General features: G+C 39.8%; 4 protein-coding genes across 4 annotated transcripts in view; 2 read left to right on the top strand and 2 right to left on the bottom strand.

Annotated features, from left to right (window-relative positions):
• Positions 1-1,977, top strand: part of LOC145497267 (leucine--tRNA ligase, cytoplasmic-like) — a 41,699-nt gene extending 39,722 nt beyond the window's left edge. Inside the window, exons 35-36 of the mRNA XM_081477093.1 lie at positions 68-134; positions 783-1,977. Of these exons, the coding sequence (XP_081333219.1) occupies positions 68-134; positions 783-850 (135 nt within the window). The 3' untranslated portion in view covers positions 851-1,977. The remainder of the gene's footprint in view (positions 1-67; positions 135-782) is intronic.
• A 132-nt stretch (positions 1,978-2,109) lies between these two features.
• On the bottom strand, positions 2,110-3,596 carry LOC145497261 (melatonin receptor type 1C-like). The gene has a single exon (XM_081477085.1). It carries the CDS (start codon positions 3,594-3,596, stop codon positions 2,595-2,597), a length of 1,002 nt encoding a protein of 333 aa, XP_081333211.1. The 3' UTR covers positions 2,110-2,594.
• LOC145497262 (WW domain-binding protein 4-like) lies at positions 3,596-12,790 on the bottom strand. The gene is made up of 10 exons (XM_081477086.1): positions 12,658-12,790; positions 12,508-12,580; positions 11,627-11,689; positions 10,795-10,866; positions 9,953-10,076; positions 8,556-8,666; positions 8,049-8,103; positions 7,879-7,933; positions 7,346-7,449; positions 3,596-6,335 (listed from the first exon to the last, which is right to left on the bottom strand). Coding segments are annotated over exons 1-10 (870 nt in total). The 5' UTR covers positions 12,660-12,790; the 3' UTR covers positions 3,596-6,124.
• Positions 12,791-14,615: 1,825 nt separating this feature from the next.
• Positions 14,616-17,663, top strand: LOC145497284 (uncharacterized). The gene is made up of 3 exons (XM_081477110.1): positions 14,616-14,698; positions 15,236-16,626; positions 16,866-17,663. The coding sequence occupies exons 1-3, from the start codon at positions 14,641-14,643 to the stop codon at positions 17,118-17,120; spliced, it is 1,704 nt and encodes a 567-aa protein (XP_081333236.1). The 5' UTR covers positions 14,616-14,640; the 3' UTR covers positions 17,121-17,663.
• Positions 17,664-26,344: the final 8,681 nt, after the last annotated feature.

Here is a 26,344-nt window from a genome sequence, read left to right as displayed (position 1 = left end):
ATCAGGCAGGCGTTTCTTCATTCCCATGTAAGATTCTAATTGCGGCTATTTCCTGGTGTGGTTGTAGGTAGCAGCGGTTTTTGGTTTGAGAGGAAGAAACGTTGCACTCTCCACATCGCCTAACTGCGACTCGGGTAAGTTTCACAGTTGAGAACTAAAACGTCTTGTTGGGGTAGCATTCGGTCTCCGATAATTAAGTAGCCTCGATTGCCAGCCGCTATTCGGGAAACGAGCCCGCGCTCCTATAGAAATAAGTTACAATATTTAGAGAGGAAGCCACATTAGTCTCAGCTGGTTTTCACGCGGGTTCTCTATCCTGGTCGAATTGGAATTTGGAGATGTTGGTTTTTGTAGGGGGAGGAAAATTAACCCGAGCACCCGAAGAAAATCCCTTGGAGCAGGGCGAGAACCTACAACAAACTCAACCCATATATGGCACCGGGCCGGAATCGAATCCGGGCCACATCGGTGCGAGGCGAGCGCTCTCACCACTGCGCCATCCCTGTCTCCTCGCTTGCTCCTCTCGGGCTCCTCCCCGCGTTCCTTCCCCGAAGAAGGAGGAGGAACGTTGACCGGACTCAAGGGAGTGGCGGAAATCGAGCCTAATATTTAACTGGCGTCGACGATCTGAAAATTGAGGTCATTGAGGAGTAGCAGCCAGTTTTTTCTCAATTTATCTTTAGTTTTAAGGCTTCTTATTATGAGTATGTTCTGTCTTGTTTATATTAGTTTTTCCGCCTTTGGTCGATTCTGATCTTCTATCTTTGTTTGCTTTTTTACAGCATTGACAGATCAAGATGTCATGAAATACAACGGGCAGTGTCTTTACGCTTTCATTCCAAAGAAATGAAGCAAAGAAATTGATCGGTTCAATGTATTCAGTATTTAAATGCTTCCTAGTGAAGTAAAATGAATGTGCAAGCCTTAAACACAGACTTCTCCAACTACAGTCAGTGTATACAACAGTTTAGAGATATAGTGAACTCCTGGATAGAACCCTTGATCAAGTCCGAGAGGTACTCCCGTAAATTTTGGATAGGTGTGTGCCAAGTGAATGAAAGACCGTAGCAGTATTGTTGATCCAAAGAAAACGCAAATTGATACTCTATTTAAGGCGCAAACCTGAGAAATGACGCCCTGTTCAAAGGAAACAAAAACTAAGAATAGCGTGAACGGGTCCTTTATTTTAGAAGTTAAGCATCAAGCATAGAATTTGTTTTGGTTTAGCTGGACATTTACGCGCTGGAATTTTAGCTGATACAATTTTGATACTGACACTTAATAAATAACTTAATAAATGTAGATGTAGACCCTATCTAAAGATCACACCGGTAACACAATGCCAACCGCCAGCGGCAAAAATGATACCCTATTTAAGGATCGAAAACCTCAAAAACCCTACCCTATCCCGAGGCACATACTTTAAAAGCCAATATATGGGAGTACCTCTCCCCCGGATCAAGTGCGCGTTCACTTCTATGAAGCGTACGGGATAGTACTTTAGTTGATCTACTTCTCGCTTCTCTGAGGATGTCATATCATAGTAAGAGTGGACTGAATTTTCCGAATGCTTCTGTTCAGAATTGTACTTTGCAACAAGATTCTCATCTGAAACCAATCTCCTATTTTCTTTATGCGATGTCTGAATGTAGTATTTTGACAGGATAAAGAGACTGACAGTCTGAATTAAAACGAGAAAAATATTGAGGACTCAGTGAGTGAGGAACTTAAAGAAGTATTACGTCAGACACACGAAAACAGCCCGATGTTGACCTGTTATAATGGACTTTCAATCGAAAAAAAAACCGTTTATCAGCATGAGTCCATAACCAAGGTATTTCAAGGAGGTGTGAAACGTGTGAAATATCAATACGCGCTGTCTTCGGAGACTAGCAATTTCAGGAATTCTTGTGCGTAAAATTATGTGCTGTTGAAAAAAATGAACCACATTTGGTCCAGGAAACACAACTACACGCTAAACTCAGTAGGATGAAGTCTTAAGAGCTCATTTCAGTCATTAACTGCGCTATCTCGCAGTGATACGGTGTCAAGTTTTGTATATGTAATATGACAACATATTGTCTAATTTAGATGAAATATTTTTCAGGACTGTCAAAATTAATAGAAGAGGTCGACGGCCCGGGGTCGAAGGTCGAGTCCAATTTGCACCAAGTGAAGTATTGGTATAAATTCAATTATTTCCAAATGGGATTACCTGTGAATTATACTGCGCAAGGAACTGTCTGGCCTGGGACACTGTCAGTTTGCAAAATTGACGAAAACTCGTGCCCTTGCTTGCTTGGGATTTTACGCTTACGGTATAATTACTCCAGTAGCACAAATAGACCTGTTTCCCCCTGATGAAGCTACTCTCTAAAATACTGACTTTGCGTTTGACGCCGCGTCTGTAATCGATCTGGTTCCAGTGAAATCGCTCCAGGAAACTGTGTTACTGCGTTAATAAGTTGATGGTGACGTTTATTACATTTACCACTCTGCCCCTATTTTTTTTAATCAAGGGGCCTTTCTTAGCATACTAAAACGACAAATTTAGACTTGAAACTCGCCTGAAAACAATTTCTGAACTTCGCAGTTCATGGACGCTGGCTTTGAACAAGAGAGTGCATTGTTCCATGGGCAGCCTCTTCATCCTTTGCTGTGCCACAGCAGTGCAACCATTCGCGAAGCGCTCTCCGGAAATCGCTCTTCCCTACGACGAACAGTATCGGGTTGACCGCGGATGCAGTGAACCTTGTGAAGTAGAACAACATGTAGACGGCCCACAGAGGTAACGACTCCATTTCTGCATCATCAACCACAAGTTCCAGGATAAAGTATGGCGCCCAGCAAATGAGATACACTGCTGACATACCCGCGAAAACTACAGCTGTTTTCCACGTCGATGCGACTTTCGCGAACGGTTGGTCGTCAGATGAATTGCTCTTTTCTGATACTCTGGCTTTGCACTCTCTTTTGTAGACGCAAATGAACGCAAAGATGCGCAATTGACAACAGACTATCGTGGCCAACGGAACGCCAAGGAATAAAACAAGAACGGCAATGGAGTAAGTGAGGTGAACCCGGAGCCGTTCTTCTTCGCTTCTGTCGTCTTCCACGATGATCCACGATAACTGAACAAGCGAGACGAATGCGGCGCAAAGCCAGGCGGTGCAGACGAGACAGGTGGTAGCCTTTCGCCTCAGGACGAATTCATAGCGCGTGAGATGACCCACGGTAGCGAAGAGATGCATAGTCAAAATCGTCAGGTGAAGAGCCGTGGAGATGGAGACGAACCGCCAGAACACGGCGCTGGAAAGACACCAGGCAGTGTGGTAAGTTAGATTACAGACAAGGTAAAGAGGAATTCCTAACAAGCCCGCCAGCAAATCACTTGTGGCTAAGCTAGCCAGAACGCCATTTGTCACAGTCTGGAGCTTCTTTTTACGGACAACCAGTGCTAGTGCCGTGCCATTGGCAACGATTATCAACACAGCAAGGACCACTGGATATACGTCATAGTGGGCCGAGAATCCATTGACAAATTCGTCATCCAACGTTTCGTTTCCTTCCCCGTAGAACTCCGAATCTTCGTCCATGATGCGATTTTTTGCTTTGCCTCTTTTTTTTGGTGCAGGGTACACTTATACTCGCAGGTCAAATACCAGAATATTAAGTTCGCTATTCTCTAGATTGTCTCTATATCCTCGGGGTGTACTGATCTAGTTTCAGTATTGCCAAAAAGCTGTCTTTGACAGAGCAAGAGAGAATGATTTTCTTACGTCCAACTATAAAGTTAGTACAAATGACTGTAATCATTAACATGAACAACTTCCAGTGATGCCCTTGTATCCGCTTATAGAACTAATTATCTATGGGTCAATTAATTAGGATTCCCCGTGTTGATTACAACTGCCAGAGGTGTCACTCGATTACAACCAAACGGAAAAATATTATCAACTTTTGTTGCTGTCTGTGGGAACTACGGGGTACGGTTCCAAAAAACTCTAATGTTTCTTTAATCCAAGGTTGGACTTTAATTTGCAAATCTTGAGCTTTTTAACAACCAGAAATTAACATGAACCGTTGGCCAGCGTTAAGCTTACACTACTCAACACCTGATCTATAGTCCTGATAGCCTGCAAGCAGGTTCAGCGTTCATTCACACGCGCGAGCGGCGAAGAGAGAAGCGATCCGGCGGGAAGGAGTCTGGTGAAGAGGCGCCAAGAAAGTGAGCGTGCCCTGATCTCTGCTGTAATTTTTTCATTTCTGCTTCGTCTGAGCAAAGTGAAATACCATTGGTCGAAAAGTGGGAAAAACGAGAAAACTGTCAATCTGTTATGTTTGATGAAGAGCGATTAAATCCCCATGGTTACCGCACAATAAAAACAAGTCGTCCACAATTGGAGTCGGAGGAAGAGTTGAGTGCGCGTATTACTGATAAAACAAAGTTCCAGTCTATTTCTGGTTAAATTTCAAACTTAAGAGGGAACAGGAAATAGCAGTTGAAAGTATGTTAATGAATCAAGACGTATTTATCGTGTTTCCGACTGCATATGGGAAGAGTTAAATATTACAAACGTATGTGATTGCAATTCAAAGCGGGCAACGAAACAACACGAAGGCGTTTTGCCCGTTTCCCAGCATCGTCAAAGACCAGATTGCCAAAGCAAGATCACCTGGAATCAAGTGTGTGCCCTTAGTAGACATAAACTTTGACAGTTTTTCTTCGGCGAAACTTTATCAACAACGGATATCGCGCCTACATGTTGTTATGAAAAAGGTTTACAATTTTCCTGAGAAATCTGAGCTGCCAAAGTTCATACTTCAGGTGAAAATTAATTGATTTAATTATTCTTTTCTGCGGTTTCCGGGGTGGAAATAAAATATTTGCAGAGATCAGAGCAGGTTCACTTTCTCGTCTCGCGGCTTCGCCGCTCGATTTCGCGCTCGCGGCTACGCCGCGCGTGCTTGAGACCTGAGCAAAGATTCGATACCCTATTCAAGAACTAACCCTTTAATTAATGCGCTGTTTCAGACCTGTCTTATAATTTGTCCCCCAGTTCAGACCGATGTTGAGGCATTGTAAAGGGCTTTTGTTGATTGTCGTATCGGTAATGATAAAGTAGCTTCTTCTAAAAAGCATACTGGATTCAAGACTAGAATGCAAAAAGACCATACCCTATTTGAGACCAAAATGGCCAAAATAGATACCCTATTTTATTTTATTTTTCTAAAAGGCCTAAAAAACCATACCTATTGGGGCCGCACATACCTATATAGCCCATATAAGGGAGTCCTTCCCCCCGCCCCGCCCCCCCTCCCCCCTCGGTCGTCAATCGAAAACAGGGAAATCTATGTTCAGTCCCTGGGCTATAATGAATGCTAGTAGTTGCCTAGAATACATTACCCTTTCATTATACACAGTGCACTGCCTCACTTCCGTTAGAGAGGAGTCCAATGATTTAGAACGTAGATATCGGATGTTAATTAACCCCTTTTAGCTGGCTTTATATTCAGTCTACATTCATATCGGTACAGATATCTGCACATCCTCAGTGACACTAACTGGCAAGGGAGAGAGAGAGAACTGGGCTTCATACATGTCTTACAAGATTAGTTTGTATAACTTTAATTCATTCTGCCATCATTTCAGTCACAGTCATGAGTTATTTGTCACCCAATTTAACTCTGGTGATTGTTGTTTGGTCTGAGAACGCTATCTTCGTCTTCTCTACTGTTTTGGCCAAACGTTCCAAAGAGAGGGAAAATTAGCTCGGGCTTTGGAGGATTGAAAGAGGTCATGCGGAGGATGTGTGCAAAGAGAGTAAGCGTATACACAGCTCTTACGCTGAAGAGCTCGTCACATCGCTGAAATCACTGTACATGAAGATCAGATAAGGAAAGGGCCCAAAGACATACTGTACTGTCTTGAACCCATTAAGTAAAGGCTGCCTGCGGAGCTAAGGTGACAAGAAAGGCTTCCTAATGTGCCAAAAAAGGAAAAAAAAAAACTTCAACAATGTAAAGACGTTCTTCCTTTTTTTTTTGACATATTTGTTAATCCTCTCGGCGCCGTATCGTTGCATGTTTTCTAATTAAATAAACCTAACAAGGATCATAACTATTAGCTAGCTTTATTGGGATCAGTCTGTCGAATGTTCCTCTTCTTGTCAGGGTTAAGTTTACGCTTCTTGAACGCCACTTCACGGCCTTCCCCACTCGGACGGAAGGTGATTTTAGGAGTGGATCGTTCCTTGAATTTAGCTTCTGTCTTATCAGCTTCTGACGCCGGGACTTCTTTAGTGTCGATCCCGTTTGATGGTTCTGTCTTAATTCTAACAAAGGAATTAAGAAAGGTAACGGTGTTGGAGTTAAACTGCAATAACCTTTGCTTCCCTACCGCATTGCACGCACGTGTCTATACTCAATGAGATTTCTAATGACATTCCCAGTTGGAGTAACGTCACTCGGGAGAGTTTATCGTAACGAAAGTTTTAAACAAAAGGCTCAATGAAACACCGAAACAGACAGATACACAATATCCCACGCTAAAATCGTCTGACAAGATGGCTTTAGTTTTCTCCCAAAAGGTGAGACCATTGCACGCTAGGCCGCTCGAGAGTCACGATTCACAGCTTCCATCGTGGTTTACAAACACTAGACCCTTTTTTCCTTAAAACGTTTAGTCTGTCAACCACCCTCTCGTTCCCCGACCTGCATCCGGAGAGTGTATTCCCTCGCACCCCGCCCCACCCCACTAGGCATCTCTGAAGTCCTAATGAATGTGCTTTGTATTCCGTAGCCCCAGGAGGTTTCTCTTCTTGTAACTTGGACAATCGTAAGTTTCGTTTGAGCCCTGAGGTCATATCATGGAATGGAGCATATGAACCATGCGAAACAGGAGCCCTGTATCTTCTAGGCTAAGTCCCACAAGCTTTCGCTATCCCTTCCCCCCTTTCAATCCTATTTTCTCTCGTAAGAGACGGGCCATTATATTTTGAGGGAGGGGAGGCAGAGTGGACAATTTCCAAAAAAATCCCTGCACGGCAAAAAACTTCTGAATAAAAAATCGTGCACGGGAAGCCATGGGGAAAAAATGAGCCAGCGCTTTCTACTATAACTGTGATTTTTGATGTTAAAAAAACTCTTGCAAAAACTATTGCCCACCAAAAAAAATCATGCACATACTAAAGGTGAGAAAAAAATTCATGCGCAGAAAATTGGCCAACCCCAACCCTCCTCTTCCTTCAAAAAAATAATGGTCCGTTCCTAACTTCAAAGATTGGATGAACATATGAAATAACTCGAGCACAACTGACTGATTGAAATCAATACGAGGGCTTACGGTTCAGGCGGCGGTTCAAATGTTTGAACTGTAGTCCATTGTCCATAAGGAGAGTTCTTCACCTCCTTCTGCTTGGTCTCTTTATCTTTACTTTCTTTTTCATCCTGTAACAGAAAACACTACCTTAGAACAACAACCTTGGGACATGGTGAGAGAGATCAAAGGTAAAGCTGTGCCTTTAAACTCCCATTGAAATTATACATAGATCTGCGTCTTTCTTGAAAACATGCTTCGCACATGGTTGATCAGATTGCTAAAAAAATCATGAAACAATAAAAGTGGTCTTGGTTCTTCACTACAATCATTTCAAAACTGCTTTGATATGCAAGGATATCTTTTCTGTCTCCAAGCTTTATCATTGATTTACAACTGAGCTTGCAATGTATGCAACAATCAGTTTCAAAATCATACAATAATTGTGACATGGGCCATGTACCCTTCACTACACTTTACCCCAGCAACTGGTATACAGACTAACCATGAATAAATTTACCTTTCTATCAATATACGTCACTGTGTAACACGATACCTACATTCTGAATACCAGGTTGCTGCTCTGCACTGCCTGCTTTCTCTTCCTTGGAATTTCTGAAAATTAATCAAGTGAGTAAATATTATTGCCAATTTACACTGAACGGAAGCATCAAAATTAATAAAGAAATCACCACAGGTGGCTACAATCAAATGTTAAACTGTGTATTACCTTGTACTGTCCTGTGTCGGAGAAGGCAAACAAGAAGGCGACTCCCACTGGGATGCTGGAGGCAAAATAATTCCATCAAACATTGCATTACATTCTGGTAGAGCTAGAGCTGGGTGGGGGGAATGGGGACTCAACTAATGTTTTTGAAGGGGAAGGCACTGCCTGAGGCACTGTCCTGAGGTCAAAACCTATGCCCAGCTATAAACCATTTTTGAAGGAAAACAAAAAACCTTTCATATCCATGTTCCTTCCATAGAAAATGGTATTCTTTTCAGAAGCCTACATTAGAGACACCAGAGATGTTAACAGAAATGTAGCGCAGACACAGAATGTAGTGACATGACACTCAGGGCTGTCAATTAAGGTCGTAGCCCATAATACCCGCTGTGGCTGAGTATGCTTAATAGGCCTTTTGTTGATTCGATTCACCCATAAAGTAACAGGTTTGTTACAGGAGTGACGATCAAGGCTACAGGTGAGGTTGATATAGATGTGGTTGTCAGTTACCTTGTGTCGTCGAATTGTAATAGTAATAATAACCGTGAGGAGCTTGACCGATATTCCAACCATGCATGCATTGCATGGTGGGCTGGCCTCCTTCATATGAAATGAAACAACCTATAACATTGACAATAAAAATATTCACTGACTGAGTCTCTTTAATTCTTAGAGTAACAAAAAACATCTTACTAGTTTTTCCTAAACAGTAAAAATTAACACAATACAGCAGCATCTCATATGGTTGATAAGATATTGATAAAAAAAAAAATTCATAACTAATACAATGAAGTTATAATTATTGTACCAAGTGAAGTGTAATTTGGGGAGTAAAAACATTTATTGCATGAGTAATTTCAAGAGCACAAGGGAACAAAGCAAGAGCCTGATTTGAAATTACGAGCACACTCACTGAACTGTATGACACAAGATCCAATTACTAATTAATCCTATCTATAATAAAGCGCTTTCCATAAGTTTCAAAAACTATAGGAAACATTGAGAAGGAAGCCACAAAAGTGTGCGCAATTGACAGGCAAATGGCATAGTTATGTAATTTCAAATATCCAGTTACAAAAAATTGTTATTGGATATATGTAATTGGACACTCCTGTGGTCGCAGGGCAAAAATATTATATGTATGTAACAAATTAGGGCGCATGGAGAACCAATAGCGATTGACAATTTTGCTATAGATTAGAGGACAATCACTCCCGGAACTGTATGACATAAGGTTTTTCGGTCTGTAATCATAAAGAGTGATTAACAAAATTGGACGAACGGGAAGCAGGAGTCCAATTTGTTAATCTCACATATGATTACAGACAGAATTGGATGACACAATTTCCAGAACTTATAAATTAATCATAACCATTACAATTTCCCACAAAAGTAAAAGTTTCATTGAAAAAGAGCTTTTAATAGTCATTTTTAAATATCATACATGTAATTAAAAATATGGAGAATAGCTTGCAAAATGGCTGTCAAGTTTCTTTCAAAACAGTCACCGGAGATTAAATCTCTGCAATTCCCCTGAACTGGTTACTATAGTGATTGTAATCAATGTTGTGAATGGTGGATTTAGTGGAGAGGACTTAAAATGATTGCCTCATGTAACTGTCTGCTTACAGCCAACTGTCCGATAACACTGTCCGATTACAACTTTGCAGATTAATTAGAGCAAAATACAGAAGCTTGTGCACCAATCACATTTGAGGAAATTGTAATTGTTATGATTATGTCTTTCACCACTATGTCTGGTTTATTATTATTATTATTATTATTATTATTATTATTATTATTATTATTTTATTATTATTATTATTATTATTGTTATTATTAATTCTCAGGTTTTCTCAATTTCATTCATTTCTCCAAACTACATTTTACTAGCAGTATGTTGTTACCTCCAGTACTTTCTCCTTTGGAACATGTTTCTTTTGTCTGTGTTTTCTGAGGCTCTGATGATGACTCAGACTTTGATTTTGATGGTTCAATGTTAAGGTCTTTCTCATAGGCCTTCAGTGCTGCCTGAGGTGATCAAAATCAGATAATAAAACGACAAAGGTGATAATTTCTGCCACAGGATCTTTGAGGCAGAGAAGCTGAACAAAGTAGAGAAACCATGTACTGTGTTCTACAATGGTGGACAAAATTCCTTAAAATTCCTTGTTTTAAAAAGGGGGTCTGAAAAGGCACTGCTATCCTTTTCAAAATGCATTGCTGCCCACCTCCCCCACCAGATACAATGTTGGAACTGGAGAAATTGCGTGCACATGTGTCCAACATTGTAGGTGGGGTGGGGGGAAGGGCTGAACAGGTGTAGTTGAATTCACATGTGACTGTTTGTTTGGTGCGTGTGAAAAAACACCATAAGTGCAAATTTGTCCCAAGACTTTTGTCCATGATTGTACATGTCTTAGGTTTAAGATAACAATAAGCAGAGCTGTCACTAACTTTCGAGTAAATGGTAGTCTCCATTTTCACAACCCTGTAACAAACTTGTTGCTTTGTGGGCAAACCATAATTATCAACAACAAGTAATTTCAAGGTCCCATCAAGCATACTCAGCCATTGCAACCCTTATGACAGTCCTGCTAACATTGTGGCCTAACCCTGCAGTAAACACTCACAATGAAAAGTCAAGTGCACTGAATAACCCTACATGTATGCAAAGAATACATCTTTGATCTAGACTCCATGGGTGAATCATAGGTCATTAAAAATCAAATCAATCTACTTGACATACTGCTTCAATGGCTGCCAAATCCATTTTAAGTTGTTTCTGGGCCTGACATGTTTCTTTTCCCTTCTTCTGAACCTGTGCAACACATCAGAGCACACAAGTAAACTGATTAATTCTAATCCACTCCTCATAAATGAGTATTTACAAAACAAAATATAATAGAGATGCTTACTACAAATAGTATTATTTTTAGTAATAACATTTGTAGCATTTTATCAATAGGAGACCTGTTTCGTAGTCCTTCAGCTAATGGCTAAGGTTCAAAACTGCAGTATTTGAGTCCTTGTGATGTGTTCTTAAGCCAATCTACACAATGTACTCAAAATGCAGTGACTTGCTCCATCAAGGTGCAAAAGGCAAAGTCTGCATACAAGCCAAGTAGCCTGTCAGGCCGGTGCTTATCTCCTGTAAATTCTGTAGCATGAAGTGACTAGGGGTATTTCTACTCCCCCCTTGATGGGATGCTACATGTCCAACAGTAGCAATTAAATGTAGACATGATGATAGATGTGAATGCAGCCATAACACTACTGGTAAAAAGACCTGAAAAACATCTATTACTATGAAATTCACATACTTGAGCTGAGTATTATGTCCACTGAACATAAAGGGCCAACCCACACATGACCACTCTCCCGTGGATTTGATAGCTCAGTTGGGAGAGCATTGCATTGGTAACACAAAGGTCATGGGTTCAAATCCCATTCAAAGCCTGAAAACTTTTTCAGGTCTTTTTTCCAGTTGTGTTATGGCTGCATTCGCATTGGTCATCATGTCTACATGATTATTTAATAAGGTCAAAAACACGGGTAGTAATGAGTACCCTAATCCTTACCTCTTCAATTCTCCTCTGTACATTTTCCTTGTGTTTTTTGCCTCTCTCATGAAACTCTACACTCTGAAATTGCATGATTTAAACACACATTGCAGTGCACATGTACACCATGTGTTAGTTGACGAGAGTGCAGCCTGAGTCAACTATCATTAATAGAAATTGAAAGCAAATATTGTTTTAATATAAATCTACCAGTCGCTCACAACTTTATCTAAATCCTCTTCACTGAAACTTCGAAAACGTAAAAAGCAGTCACCAGTTTGTTATGAAGAGCACACCGCTAGACTACTCACTATCTACAACAGAATGGATAGTAAGCAGAACAGCCAACAGAAGAATGGCATTCGCAATAGGACACTACTAGATTTTTACTAATAAACGATTAGATTATAAGCTCGAGATTTCTATCACATGATAGCTGACAAGGGTGGAGCCAGTTAGTGTAAAACACAGACTGTGGACTGCAGACTGCAGTCCAGGGGTAAAATGCAGACTGATGGTAAAATGAAGACTGTAGACCAGGGTTAAAATGCAGACTGCAGACTACAGACTTTTTAAGTATTCAGTTAAATAGTCTGCATTTCTCTACTGGTCTCCAGTTTGCAGTCTGCAGTCCGCAGTCTGCGTTTTACACTGACCTGACTGGATGTCTGACTGATCAGACCACAGCTCAGTTCAGAAGCTTACATGTACGTAGATCAGGCAGAGTGAGAAATAAAAATGTCACAAAATCACTTAGCTTGTAAAAGGCTTATACTACACTATACTGTGCCAACGACTATTCTTTCTATGTTCTCCAGTTTTTTTTTTTTTTTGTTTTTTTTTTCAAGCTAGACTTACGACAATTATTAATAAAAAGCCGAACTATTTCACCGAATTACCGCTTTGTTGTCAGTAATCCAGCACTTGCAAAATTCACACAGCTTTCTCGGTTGAGATTTCCAATATTCAGCCCTGAAAGGAACAAATATTTCATAAATTTTAGTCTTATTTAGCAGGCTTTAAAGTTTAACTGTTTGTCAGTCACTCACATGATGTTCAAAGCCTTCCACGTCCCTAAAATCAAAATCCTAGATGGCCGCCGTCTTCTTCATTAGGTTCAAGTCTTCCGACTCGCTAAAACGTCACCGAGGATAGACTGGGGCAGAGGGAGCATCTGCTGGAGGAGGAGAGTAGCGGGTGTGTTAAGGGGGGCTGGGGGGGGGGGGGGGGAGAAGAGAAGAGATGTTGCCCCGTGGGCAATTACCAAACCAAATTTCCGTACTATATAAAGCGCCCCAAAGTTGTGGACTTGCCTAAGGAAGGGATACTTAGTCGATGAGAAGCAACGCCAAACAGATAATGTCCTTTCACACTGTCTTATCATCATCTTCGTCATGTTAGTTTAAATGCAAAGCAACCACACATCACGAGTGTAGGGAACGATGTAAAACGGTAAATGAGTCTTAACGGGCTCAACAGTGAAACGGACACCTTTTCCAGTTCCGTTTCCCCCACCGGTGGACTGAATGGAAGCCAGAATTCGTTTGTGAATGGAGAACAACTGAACCAACATACTGCTACATAATACTGCCTCTTCTAAAAAGAAGACCAAATGACTGTATTATATCAGTTGTGGTTAGTCTCGGCGGAGTGGTAGGGGTTGTTTGAAGGAGGCTAGAGTTTTTATCAGTTTAATAATATGTGCAGCTGAATTAGATCTTTATATTACGTCTATACTCGAGGCTCAGTTCGCCGTCAAGCGTGGCTCTGTATACCCAGCGAGCAGAGTCTCCTACGAAGATCAAAGGAGACTCTGCTCGCAGAGTCATTGAGGTGGAATGAAGGTAAACTGGATTTGGAATAAAAACAGATTTTTACGGGTCTGAGAAGCTGCTAATAACCCTGAGAGTAGGTCTAAGCTGAAAACTCTTGGTGCAGAGAGTTTCTGCCTTCTCCTTCCGCTCCATCCCGGTTTATTTTATTTCATTTACATGATTGACTTTATAAAGGTTAATAAAACGCAGGAAGCATTTACTTTGTTGTCGTGTAGCAACTGCCGATCACTTCAGTAGAACTGCCTTCAAATAAACTCTCTAAACCAAGTAAGTAATAAAAAAAGGTTTTTAGAATCAAGTTACAAAACGTCAAGGAGTTTTCAGGCTTCATTCATTTACTGTCCCAAAAAACTCAGTCGGAAGCCAGCAACTTTGGTATGCGCCACAACATGACAGGCAGCTTGCATCTTTATTCATTCCTTCTTCAAATAACGCTAAATTTTACATATGACAATCAAACTACAACCCCAACATTACACCCTGGAGGAAAAAATTCACATCAGAGCAGTGACTACGTTACTTGGGAGGTTTTAAATGTAGTCTCAACAATACTGATTTTTCTGGCCCTTTTTGTTAACCCGCTGAAGAAGAAATTCAATGAATTCTCATACAACACAAAAACTAAGGTGACCCTTTTGTATCAGCAGGGCAACAAATGACTCAAAATTGACAGTAAGTTCCTATCATACGTTAACATTTGTACCATATACATTTCACGAAAAATAACTTGTATATCTCATTTATGACAGTAGACTATATTGTGCTTGGTCAGTTTTTCCCAGCAACGAACCAAGCAACATTAGAGCGTTGTTTTTATCTTGTGTACTGCTATTAATCCTGCGTCGAATGGCTTTCAAAATAAGTCTTCTCTCTATTTTGACCGCTATATTGTTCTTTTCAAGTCAGTCTGGAGTCACGCTCGGAAAAAAATCCCAACCAACGAAGCATGGCGAAGTCTACCGCGCCAAAAGTCAGATTGATTCCCTGATTTACAAGCTAACTCTTGATTTAAACACCTTTAACGAAAAGAAAACGCTGGCCACTGTTATGCAAAAGGACACCGAGAAGCTGGCTCGAATTGCTAAAGAAGAAATCGCCCTGCTGAAACCGGTACAACATCTTTTGGATAAACTGATAAAGGGTAATGCTTCGAGTGAATATCAACACTGTCTAACCAAACAAGGAGGAAAAAGCCCAATGAGAATTGAAACAAAAGGATCTGCTCTACCGAAACATTACACCCTAAGTGTTCCAGGTGAGAATATTTGTTTGAATATTTTTTTGTACTAGCAACTACCGTTGAAATATCCAAATGAACTGATATAAATCAATTCGGATCCGTTGAGTCTCCGAAAAAGGACTAGGCAAACATTTATCATGTAATGAAGTTGCGATTTTTTCAACAGCTTTTTTGTTTCAATGCCACTGTGTCTTGCCACCAGTCAACTGGATTGAGATTTGTATTGGACTTTGTAAATTTCAGCTGAAGTATTCTTCAGGTTTTGCGATTTTCAGCAAAGTTAAGTTGCACTCTGTGAATGTTCAGGACGATATTGAGTTGTAACTATTTTCAGACATTTTAAGCACATCACGACTACACAACTGTAGGTCATTTAATTGTCAGGGCCCGTTACTAAAGAGAATAGAGAGGCCAGTTAAGCACTGTTTAACTTACGCATTACTTTTTCTTTGCACTGCATTTTATTTGACGTCTGTTGTTATAAATAAAAATTCGAGATTCTCTGCTTAAGAAAAAACCAGACATTTTCTATTTTCACTTTTATTTCCCTAGTTAACCATCGCGAACTGATAGATCGTGGATTAACCCGTGACAATGGAGATGACTTGCAAGTCTATTACCATGCCAACGGGCAGCACCCTGCTCAAATCCACCGCGTCCTCAGTGGCCTGGGAACAAAGTCAGCTACTGTCCAGTTCAGACTACAGGCTCCTATGTCAGCCAACACTGTTGATGACTCCTCTTACTTTCTAGTGCTTGGCGGTGCGGTCAGCGGAAGCGCCATGGATAACCCTGACCACGTGTACGCCTTTCACGACGATTTCTCGAGCTCTGTCCTGAAGAAAGAATGGATGACAAACAATTTCGGTAAATGGAGCGTGCAAAAAGGACGACTGCTTGGAGACACTTTCCAGGGAAGCATCAAAGACAATGTGGAGATCGGATTGTACGTGAAGTCAGGATTTACATGGAAGGATGTCGAGGTGGAGCTGGACTTAATGGAGAATGGGACCAAGAATAGTGCCCCTGGACCGTTTTTACGCGTCAGCAATGTGGATTACAGTAAAACCACGGGTTGGTGGTTTCAATACTACCCAGGGTCCGCTGATGGTTGTACGATGAGACCTCTAGCTAACAACAAAGATGGCAGCTGGAAATACAGGGCCAAGTTACCCACAGCCTTCACTCTCAACACTTGGTTTCATTTCAAGTATCAGGTGCTCGGCGACAGGTTTTCCCAATGGGCGAATGGTAAACTGGTGCACAATAATGTACAAGTGGGCAGCGAATGGAAAATACCTGCAGGAACTTTAGGCCTGGGCTGTCACAAGTCTCCCCACAACTGTAAAACACTTTACGACAACATCAAAGTGAGATTCCTAGTTGCCAGTCCTCCAAACATCACTCTCGGAAACTTTCAACCAGGCCACCTCAGTCAAAGTAGTCTTTTGGGTGAAAAGAAACTTCCCGCTGATTCGTGCAAACAAATCCATGATGCAAGTCTTGCGAACAACAAACCTCGCGCCAAAAATGGCATCTACTGGATCAAGACTGACCTGCAAGAAAGTTCATCAGTGCAGACTTACTGTGACATGGCAAATGGTGGCTGGACTCTCGTGGGAAAAATCAGCGGAAACGTTGGCAATATTTATAAGACATGGCTGGTCTCTAACTACAACACTGCTGCACTGAAAACACCAAATATTTCTAAACAGAAAGAGTATGCCTGTATCGACGCGCGCAGATTGGCGGTGGAGGAAGCGTCCTCGATTCTGTTGTCCAGCGGTGAGAGGATGGATGGCTTAGGAGGCAAGTGGGTGATGTGGAGGCTGCCTGGAGACAGAGAAAAAAACTTGCTGTGGAATCACTCTGTTGGGCAGTCCACTGTGAATGCAGCGGTTAAGACACCCGTTATGGTGTATGCTTGGAATGGCAACAAAAAGGTAATAAGTAATAGATAAAAAGGGAACTTAAATTTACCTTTGTATTTTGATGGATTTTCCGTAGTATTTTGGAGCGTTTCCATTTTTCAGCAAGGACTTCATTGATTAGTATCAGAGCGATAACAAGCATAAGAAAGTAAAGTATGATTGACTTATGTCTGTCCCAGCTAGTCACAATAAGTTAAGTACAAACCTTCGCTAATATTTATTTTTGTTTCTTCGTTTTCTGTTATTTGCAGATCTGTTATCAGAACAAGTTCGGGATGATGCCCATTAGCGCCCATGGAGGTTCGTACCCTTACGCCTCTTACAACACTGCTGGAAACACTGCTACCAATGATTATTGCATGTCTGTGGGGGTCATGGCTAAAAGTTCCACTGCGCATGGCTGGTCACAGAATGCCAGTGGTTACGACAGTCCCAGCAGTGATTCTGATTGGCCGAACAAAGCATACAATCACCAGTCCCCTCACTTGACAGTCTGGCTAAAATAACTGTAGCAACGACCTCAGAGAAACAATCCCAGATAACCGTGATTTCTATTTCGTTCTGATTGGGATCTATATTAACTTAGATCGGGTAGGTCAAATTGAGGGGATATTATGGGAAAGGCGATTTCATTTCATATACGGTAGCATTGTCGTGAAAGAAGAGAGATTACGTCAAGAGAAAAATCAACAGTCAAAGAACATCATCGTCAAGTAGGTTGCCAGGGACTAAGACAGGCATTTGTTTTGTTCGGTGAAGGGAGATCGATTTTCCGTCTTTTAAGTTTCGTTTGCTTTGCTGAGAATAAGGGGCATCTTGCAAGTGTGTGACACATAACTGAGGCGTTGTTAAGTTGCTGAAAACAAAGCAAAAAAAATAAAATAAAATGGTGCTGGGTAGAGAGTCGTGATTCCTTTATACTCTCCAAAATCATCGCTCAACCCTCCCGACAGAAGCATTGTGTGACGAGTCTGGAATTTACCCAAAAACGAGATCTACCATCAGAAATGTAACGAGGTAAGGCCTGTCTACACCAGAATAGAAAATCTTCCGAGGGTTTGACCTATATACTCCGCGCAACTCACTGTGTATTCCATATCGTTTAACAAAGACATTTGATTTTTAGTTGCGTGACATGCTGTACGGCATACTCACTTGTCCCATGAAATCTATTTACACGGGAAATCTTATCAAAACATAAACCCCACCTTTACAAGAAGTTGCCCAACTCGCTACAATAAGAAGCTTTCTTGTGCATTTTTCAACATCACTAGTGATTTATATTACCGGAAAACCATAAAAAGCATCTGTTATCGCAATAAACTAAAACAGTCCAAGATTTACCAGTAACAGTCAGTACATGTTAACCGGCGTGGACTCCCATCTGGAAAGGTCAGGGGTGCTTGTCGTCTCGCTTAGAGCTGTAAATCAAGGTTTTTTTTAATCTCACAGGGTGTTCAGGACGAAACACCACTATTTTAAGATGTCAGCGTATCTTTTAGGATGCACTTGTTGTTAAATTCATTATGGCCTTTAATGGCTTTGGTTGTGTTGACTTATAAACACTGATTGTCATAGACATTTGCCACGCCACTATCAGACCTGAAACGAAGTATTAAGTTAAAACTCGTGACAATGCTGGTCAGCAGCCTTTCCTGGATCTGTGGAGCAGCTTCCGTTTCTCCCGCCAGTGGACTGAGCCAGAGCCAGAATTCGTTTGTGAATGGAGAGCAACCAACATACTACTGTATCTAAAGTGAAAACCAAACGACTGCATTGTGGGTTAGTCTCGGCGGAGGGGTAGTGGTTGTTTCAAGGGGGCTAGAGTTTTCATCAGTTTACTCGTATATGCAGTTGTTGCAGTTGAATTAGTCTCTCCTCGAGGTTCAGTACGCCGTCAAGTGTGACAATAGGGAGCTTACGAATCGACGACTTTCGCACGACGGCGCCGTTGGGTCACCTTATAGTCCCGCGTCGTCGTGCTGTAGAAATTTGAATTTACGATTCGCGGTAAAGACGACGACGTTTATGCGCGAAAAAAAATATACAAGACAGACCAACAAAATGTGCCAGCGTGGCAGAAAAGAAAGCGCAGCTGTAAGTCGAGAAAAATTTGTGTGCTAAAAGATTAGGCTGGCTATAAGACCACTCAAAACAACAGAGGAAAAATCGCCAAGCTCTGTGGTTGAGCTATCTAGTCCTTGTTTCTAACTGTCGACACGAATGCTAAAAAGCAACTTTTCAGTCCTTACAAATTTATTGTGCACTAGAAAGTGTCTTATATTTCAGTGAAGCGTGATTAAAATGAAAGATTTTTCATACAGCAATTTACTTTTCATTCATACCGTGTCGTGCTTTGACCGCTTTCAGTGTTGGTTGAACTCATAGCGTTCGCCATGGCACTGTAGAAGGTCGTTTCTTGAACGAAAACAGGCAAAAAAAATTAAAATCAACCGTCAAGTACATGCCCCTAATGTGATACTTAACTTATCTGGCAAAAATACCCGAAGTATCGAGAGAAAACTTTGAAAACTAACCTCACGTCCTCCTGTTTCCAAGACGCCGGCAAATCGCTCTCACCAACGTCGTCGACTTTGGCGCGAAGGTGGCAAGTACTCAGAAAGGCATGCGCAGTGAGCATGTCACGCAATCTAACGGCGCCGTCGTGCGAAAGTCGTCGATTCGTAAGCTCCCTAATGCAGTCATTGAAGCGGAATGATGGAGGACTACATTGTGGAAGGAAAAATAGATTTTTAGGTCTGAGAAGCTGCTGCTAATAACCCTTGGAGTAGGTCTAAGCTGAAAACTCCTGGTTGAGTATCTGCCTCCTCCTTCCACTCCATCCAAAACCCTGGAATGTTTATTTTATTTTATCTTATTTTATCTTATTTTATCTTATTTTATCTTATTTTATCTTATTTTATTTTATTTTATCTTATTTTATTTTATCTTACTTTATGTTATGTTATGTTATGTTATGTTATGTTATGTTATGTTATGTTATGTTATGTTATGTTATGTTATTTACATGATTGACTGTATAATAATAAAAAGGTTAACAAAATTAACGGATATTCACATACAGCAGACCATAAAGAACTGCCTTCAAATAAAATCTTCAAACCATGGGCAAGCAAGTAATAAACTGAAACAGTTTTAAGGATTCACTTCCAAAACTTCAAGGAATTTTCATTCATTTATCCCAAAACACTCAAACGGAAGTTCAGAAACTTTGCTCGATATGCCGCAGGGCATGACAGACAGCTCTGACATTTCCCGCTTTGATCTTTATTCATTTCTTCTCCACTCGATCCAAACAACGCATATGAAATGCGAATGAAATGTGAATACAGAATGCGTGAAACGATTTTAATGTGTAAGTTTATATTGTAGTTTTTGAAAGATTTTAATTTATATATTTAAGTCAGCAGGCCTCCGTACTTTTCTGTCAGTTTCAAAAGCTCACCACACTACTTAATCTACTTCAACTTCAAGTTGACAAACAGCTACATGAACACCTTTTATCTTGGCAAGAGCCCAGTTTCAAACATGTACATGTAGTCATTGTGTCAACCATAGAGATGTAGAAGGCTGCAGCACATGTTCCGTACCTTTTTCTACAGAATCTTTTTTTTTTTTGTGAAAGAAAATTGTACAATATGTGGTATCAGTACCAGTGAGAGTAATGCATTGTGTAAGGGTACATGTGTATTAAGGCTTTAATTTCAGAATATTTACAACGACGACACTAGCATGAAAAGTTTCTGTGCTGAAGAAGGTTACATCCAAATTGAATTCACTTCAGATTTGCTGAGAGTATTACATACAGGCTTACATTTACATGTGTCTTTTGGACAGTTTGAAGTGTAATATGTATAAGTCAATAACAAATACTGCATGCAGTTGTAAGCTTACACCATGTTTAATGACTACAAGGCTAGTAGTGAAATGATCTACATGTGTGTGCATGGCAGATAATCGTACAGAATAACGCCTCTATATCTCTAAAAGTCTATTCCACAATGTATAGCTTCTGCTTGTTGGAGAAACATTTGCAACCAGAAGTAAAAAAATAATTGCTCCTTATTTGAAAGGAAAGGAGAAAAGTAAAGAAGAATGGCATTTCCCTTTTTGGAATATCTTTTTTCGTTTTACCGATATTTACGTTTTTGTATTATGCAAATGAGCAAAGTAATGACGTCATAGGTGGTTCCGCTTGAACAGTCAAACACTGAATCAAAAATATCAGTGCAAGAGCAGTGTTCTTCAAACTTGGCACCACAAATGCGCATCACAAAAGAAACAGAATGACATCTTCTGTGTTGTTGCCATGCAACACTTTTGGCTCCAGTCTCTTTCTGTGAAAAACCAAATACGCCAATTTGCAACCTTTCGAAAAGGGACAGAGGGTCTTGCTCGGAACATACATGATTCCCATATTGTCTTAACTCTCCCCATTAGATTGTTGGGAGTGGATGATCCTTGTTTAAGATAAAATCTGGTAATGTTAGTTTTAATTAAAACAGGACCAGCGGCATCACTGTTGTCATTTCGACGGCACGACGGGTGCCATTTTGTTTCTTTTGTGATGTAAATTTCTGGTGCAAAGTTTAAAGAACACTGCTTTAATATTTCTAGAGATATACTTGATTGAGTGTTGAACTGTTTTAGTGGAACCACCTATGACGTCATCACTTATAATACAAAAACGTGAATATCTCTAAAACGAAAAGAGATATTCCAAAAAGAAAAACGCCATTCTTCTTTACTTTGAAAAGCCTTTCAAATCAGCAGCAATTATTTTTTACTTCATAGGAACTTTAGCAAACTTTACGACTGAACTTCACCCTAGAAACTTTTAAAAAATACGTTTTAAGAGTCACTGACTGGAAATATCGACTGATGGCTGGCCAGGTTAGAAAAATCGTAAATCCTGAACCTTTGCCTAAAGAACGCTTTTAGGGAGCCGCTTTCGAAAATATTATTCCGATTTTCTTAGAATTTAAAGTCTTGGAGAAATTCACAAAAAACGAAAATATAGCTTTTTGCCTCATTAAATATGCAAAAAATATCTGGTTCTCGGTATTCGCATTGAAACAATTTACAAAACTATAACTCGGGGTAAACTTAGCATAAGAGCTTTACTTTTCTTCTATCTAACAATAGGAAGTTTTAAATTTTTCAAGCACTTTGAAGGATTCCGTCGACCGTTGAAGAATTGCCTTCTAAAGCCCCTTTGAAAACGGCACAAATTGCGCAGTTTTACGGGCTTAAAACGCGTCTTGGTATGTCCGATATGGAGCTAAAACAAGTACTGTGCAAAAGAGCGTTGTTTCCATCGCAAATCAAAGACAACCCACATGCTTCATAACACGTGAAGCAAACACGTTACGTCATACACAGGTCCGCCCAACGTGCGCAATGGTAGCTACACCGGCCCCTAAATGAACTTTCTAGAAATAGTTTCATTTACATACTAAACAGCTACCATTGTGAACTTAAACGTCCTATAGTACGTATAGGTAAAACGCAGCCTTTTGTTCATCAATAAAACACAGCTTGAATGTCATTAAAGTGGGGTGTCCACTTATTGTTGCCTACTCACGACCAAGTGATCGACCAGGTTCGATTCATGTTAAGGTATCTATGGGCGGCCGTCACCACCAAAAATACAAGATTATTAAACGGCACAGACCAAACATAAATGGTTTAGTGATGGTTTGCGAAATGGAATAAATGATTGACAAATGATACTGTCTAAATACAAATAGTTAGGTGTTCTTGTGTTAAACGGTCTACTGAAACAGTAAATGATTTAGACAATTTAGAAATGGTTCAGTCACCGATATCAAAATGGAACAAACTAATAAGAATCAGTTTATTTAAATGAGAATCCATCTGACTACGATACGTAGAATGATCAGGTCTGACAACAAACGGTCAAGTGTTCTGTTTCAAAATGGTGTAATTAATGGTGGGACGGTTTAAGTAATCGACAAATCATTTAATTCACCAAGAAATGGTTCAACTCACCGACCAATGGTTTAGTGTAGTGCCAACTGATTTAATGCAGACACAAATAGTGCAGTACGAGGTCAAGTCATTCGTGCAAACAGCAAATAGCTTAACTTAATGTTGAGCTGTTCAGTCATAGAAGGAATGGTCCAGTGTAATTAGAAATGATTGAGCGAAATTAAAAGTGATTTAGCGTGGCACGAAACGAAACAGCCTTATTTGCGCGCCGAACCGCAAAAAATACAACAGTGAAGTGGACAAGTCAAGATTGAAATGGATCAGTCAATGTGGGGTCTGACGTAATACGTATACCATCATATTTGGCGCCAAATTAGCAGAGTGAATAAGCGTGACACGGGTCACACCGACTCGGCGAGCTTGGCCAAGCGTGTTGCAGACAACTTCGGTAAGTTTGCTTCTTTTTATTTCATTTTGCAATGCATTTCTGTCCAGAAGATATGTCTTTGAGAACTTTATCTGAAATATGCATGTGGTACTTGGCGATGCTTTGAATGAAAAATTTATTTACTTTACTCTAACAGTTGATTGTCTTAAGATACCTTGGTTCTTGGGCAGTCGCTTTATAGGAAAAAACTAGTCCTGTTATTGACAATGAATTTCGTCATAACATTGTCAAACTAGCTGTGACCTGATCATTCTACGTATCGTAGTCAGATGGATTCTCATTTAAATAAACTGATTCTTATTGGTTTGTTCCATTTTGATATCGGTGACTGACCCATTTCTAAATTGTCTAAATCATTTACTGTTTCAGTAGACCGTTTAACACAAGAACACCGAACTATTTGTATTTAGACAGTATCATTTGTCAATCATTTATTCCATTTCGCAAACCATCACTAAACCATTTGTGTTTGGTCTGTGCCGTTTAATAATCTTGTATTTTTGGTGGTGACGACCGCCCATAGTTGAGGAACAACTTTCACCAAAAAGACGTCGGCCTCAAAAAAAGAATGAGGACTTTGTCAGTTATTAAATTACATTGGTGCTGAAGAGGTAAAAGGAAAAAGCAAAGGTCGAGAGAAATTGCGGCCAAAACCTTAAACTGAAATATATAAAAGTAAATAGACAAATTGCATTCAGTTGTATTTTTTGAGTATGTATTTTTCTTGTTCTTTACAAGTCTGGCCAAAATGTATGTACTGTACGTGTTATGAGCATGATATGGATTACAAAACCCATAATTCCTCTCGATCTTGGCTTTTCTCTATTGTCGTTGACAATTTTTTTTTAATGAGTGCTGTATGTAATTATTTACTGAATTAGCAGAACTATAGACTGGATTGTACGTTATTTTTAGTTTTAGGTACACCATTCATTGCAATCGTGTATAACATCTTAGATTGAAATTTGGTCTTGTGTAAGATACTCCCTATGTAATGTTTGGATTGGATTTCCAAACATTATTTTTTATAAGCATATGTATTTCATGATTGCAATATTACGTTATTTTGGCATAAACATTTATAAGAAGAGAATATACATTGCCAACCTGCACTGATCATGAGCTGTACATAAAGTAATAAACAATATCAGTACCTATGACTAGCCAGGTGTTTTTGAATTTCATTTATTGTCTTCACTCATGAAGTAGTTTAACCAAACTTAAACCATCGAAAATTAAAGTGAATAACAGTTTTTTAGGGTACCTCTACAAAGATGCAAGTTTGAAATGTTCTGTATGATTTCACATTCATTTCACATGTATTTCTGTAATTTCACTCATGATCATGATCATGATCATTCAATCTTGATAACTATATGGTCAGTATCCATGTGATTAAAATGCTTTGATGGCTATTTAACATTGATAGGATTACACATACACCCCCATCCCGTTTATGATTAATTAATTATTTGATCATGCACGATCATGATCTGACATATTTTTTGTCATTTCACATCCATTTCACATGTACTCGAATATTTTCCCATCTATTTCACATCATTTTAATTTCAATACCTGCTATACATATTTGAACACATACACACATTTATACATTTAATTTAGTTTATTTTAATTTATCATTTAAATATCAAAATGCTGATCAGTTGCTTCTGAAATTTCACACCCATTTCATGATCACGTTTTATGACTACTTGATCTAAAAAAATTTCACATCAATTTCACATGTTTTGACCATGTGAAAAGGAGGACAACATTTCACATGGTCATTTCACATGGATATGATGTGAAATAACCATGTGAAATGCATGGCACCCTCCAGTAGTGATAATACCGAGAAACGATAGTTTCACTGAAATGTTGCAAATGACACATTTTGTTGCGATGCACCGAGTTTTGGCTGAAATTTTGCCGCCGTATTTACATTAACAATTACGAACTTTACTCTGATTGGATATTACAAATCACTATATAAATAGTTCACCCCTGAACTGAAAACAATACCGTTTCGTTACGTTTCTGATGAAAAGAAACAAAAAACTCAGTCGGAAGCCAGCGAGTTTGGTATGCGCCACAACATGACAGGCAGCTTGCATCTTTATTCATTCTTTCTTCAAATAACGCCAAATTTTACGTATGACAATAAAACTACAACCACAACATTACACCCTGGAGGAAACAATTCGTATCAGAGCAGTGACTACATTACTTGGCAGGTTTTAAAAATGTAATCTCCACAATACTGATTTTTCTGACCCTTTTTGTTAACCCGCTGAAGAAGAGATTCAATGAATTCTCATACAACACAAAAACTGAGGTGACCCTTTTGTATCAGCAGGGCAACGCATGACTCAAAATTGACAGTAAGTTCCTATCATACGTTAACATTTGTACCATATACATTTCACGAAAAATAACTTATACATCTCATTTATGACAGTAGACTGTATTATGCTTTGTCAGTCTTTCTCAACAACGAACCGAACAACATTAGAGCGTTGTTTTTATCTTGTGTACTGCTGTTAATCCTGCGTCGAATGGCTTTCAAAATAAGCCTTCTCGCTATTTTGACCGCTTCATTGTACTTTTCAAGTCAGTCTGGAGTCACGCTCGGAAAAGAATCCCAACCAACTAAGCATGGCGAAGTCTACCGCGCCAAAAGTAAGATTGATTCCCTGATTTACAAGCTAACTCTTGATTTAAACACCTTTAACGAAAAGAAAACGCTGGCCAATGTTATGCTAAAGGACGCTGAGAAGCTGGTTCGAATAGCTGAAGAAGAAATCGCCCTGCTGAAACCGGTACAACATCTTTTGGATAAACTGATAAAGGGTAATGCTTCGAGTGGATATCAACACTGTTTAACCAAACAAGGAGGAAAAATCCCAATGAAAATTGAGACAAAAGGATCTGCTCTACCGAAACATTATACCATAAGTGTTCCAGGTGAGAATATTTGTTCCTTTTGATTTTTTTTTGTACTACCAGCTACCGTTGAAATATCCAAATGAACTGATATAAATCAATTCGGATCCGTTAATAGTCTTCGGAAACGAACTACGCAAACATGATGTAATGAAGTTGCGATTTTCTCAACAGCTTTTTTGTTTCAATACCACTGTGTCTTATCACCAGTCAACTGGATTGAGACTTGTATTGCACTTTCTAAATTTCAGCTGAGGAATTCTTCAGGTTGTGCGATTTTCAGCGAAGTTAAGTTGCACTCAGTGAATGTTCAGGACAATATTGAGTTGTAATTCTTAGAACACAGTCAAGTTGCAGAACAAT

Source organism: Orbicella franksi, chromosome 9 (assembly GCF_964199315.1).
Source record: "Orbicella franksi chromosome 9, jaOrbFran1.1, whole genome shotgun sequence".
NCBI lineage: Eukaryota > Metazoa > Cnidaria > Anthozoa > Scleractinia > Merulinidae > Orbicella > Orbicella franksi.
This window is presented reverse-complemented; position numbering and strand designations above follow the sequence as displayed.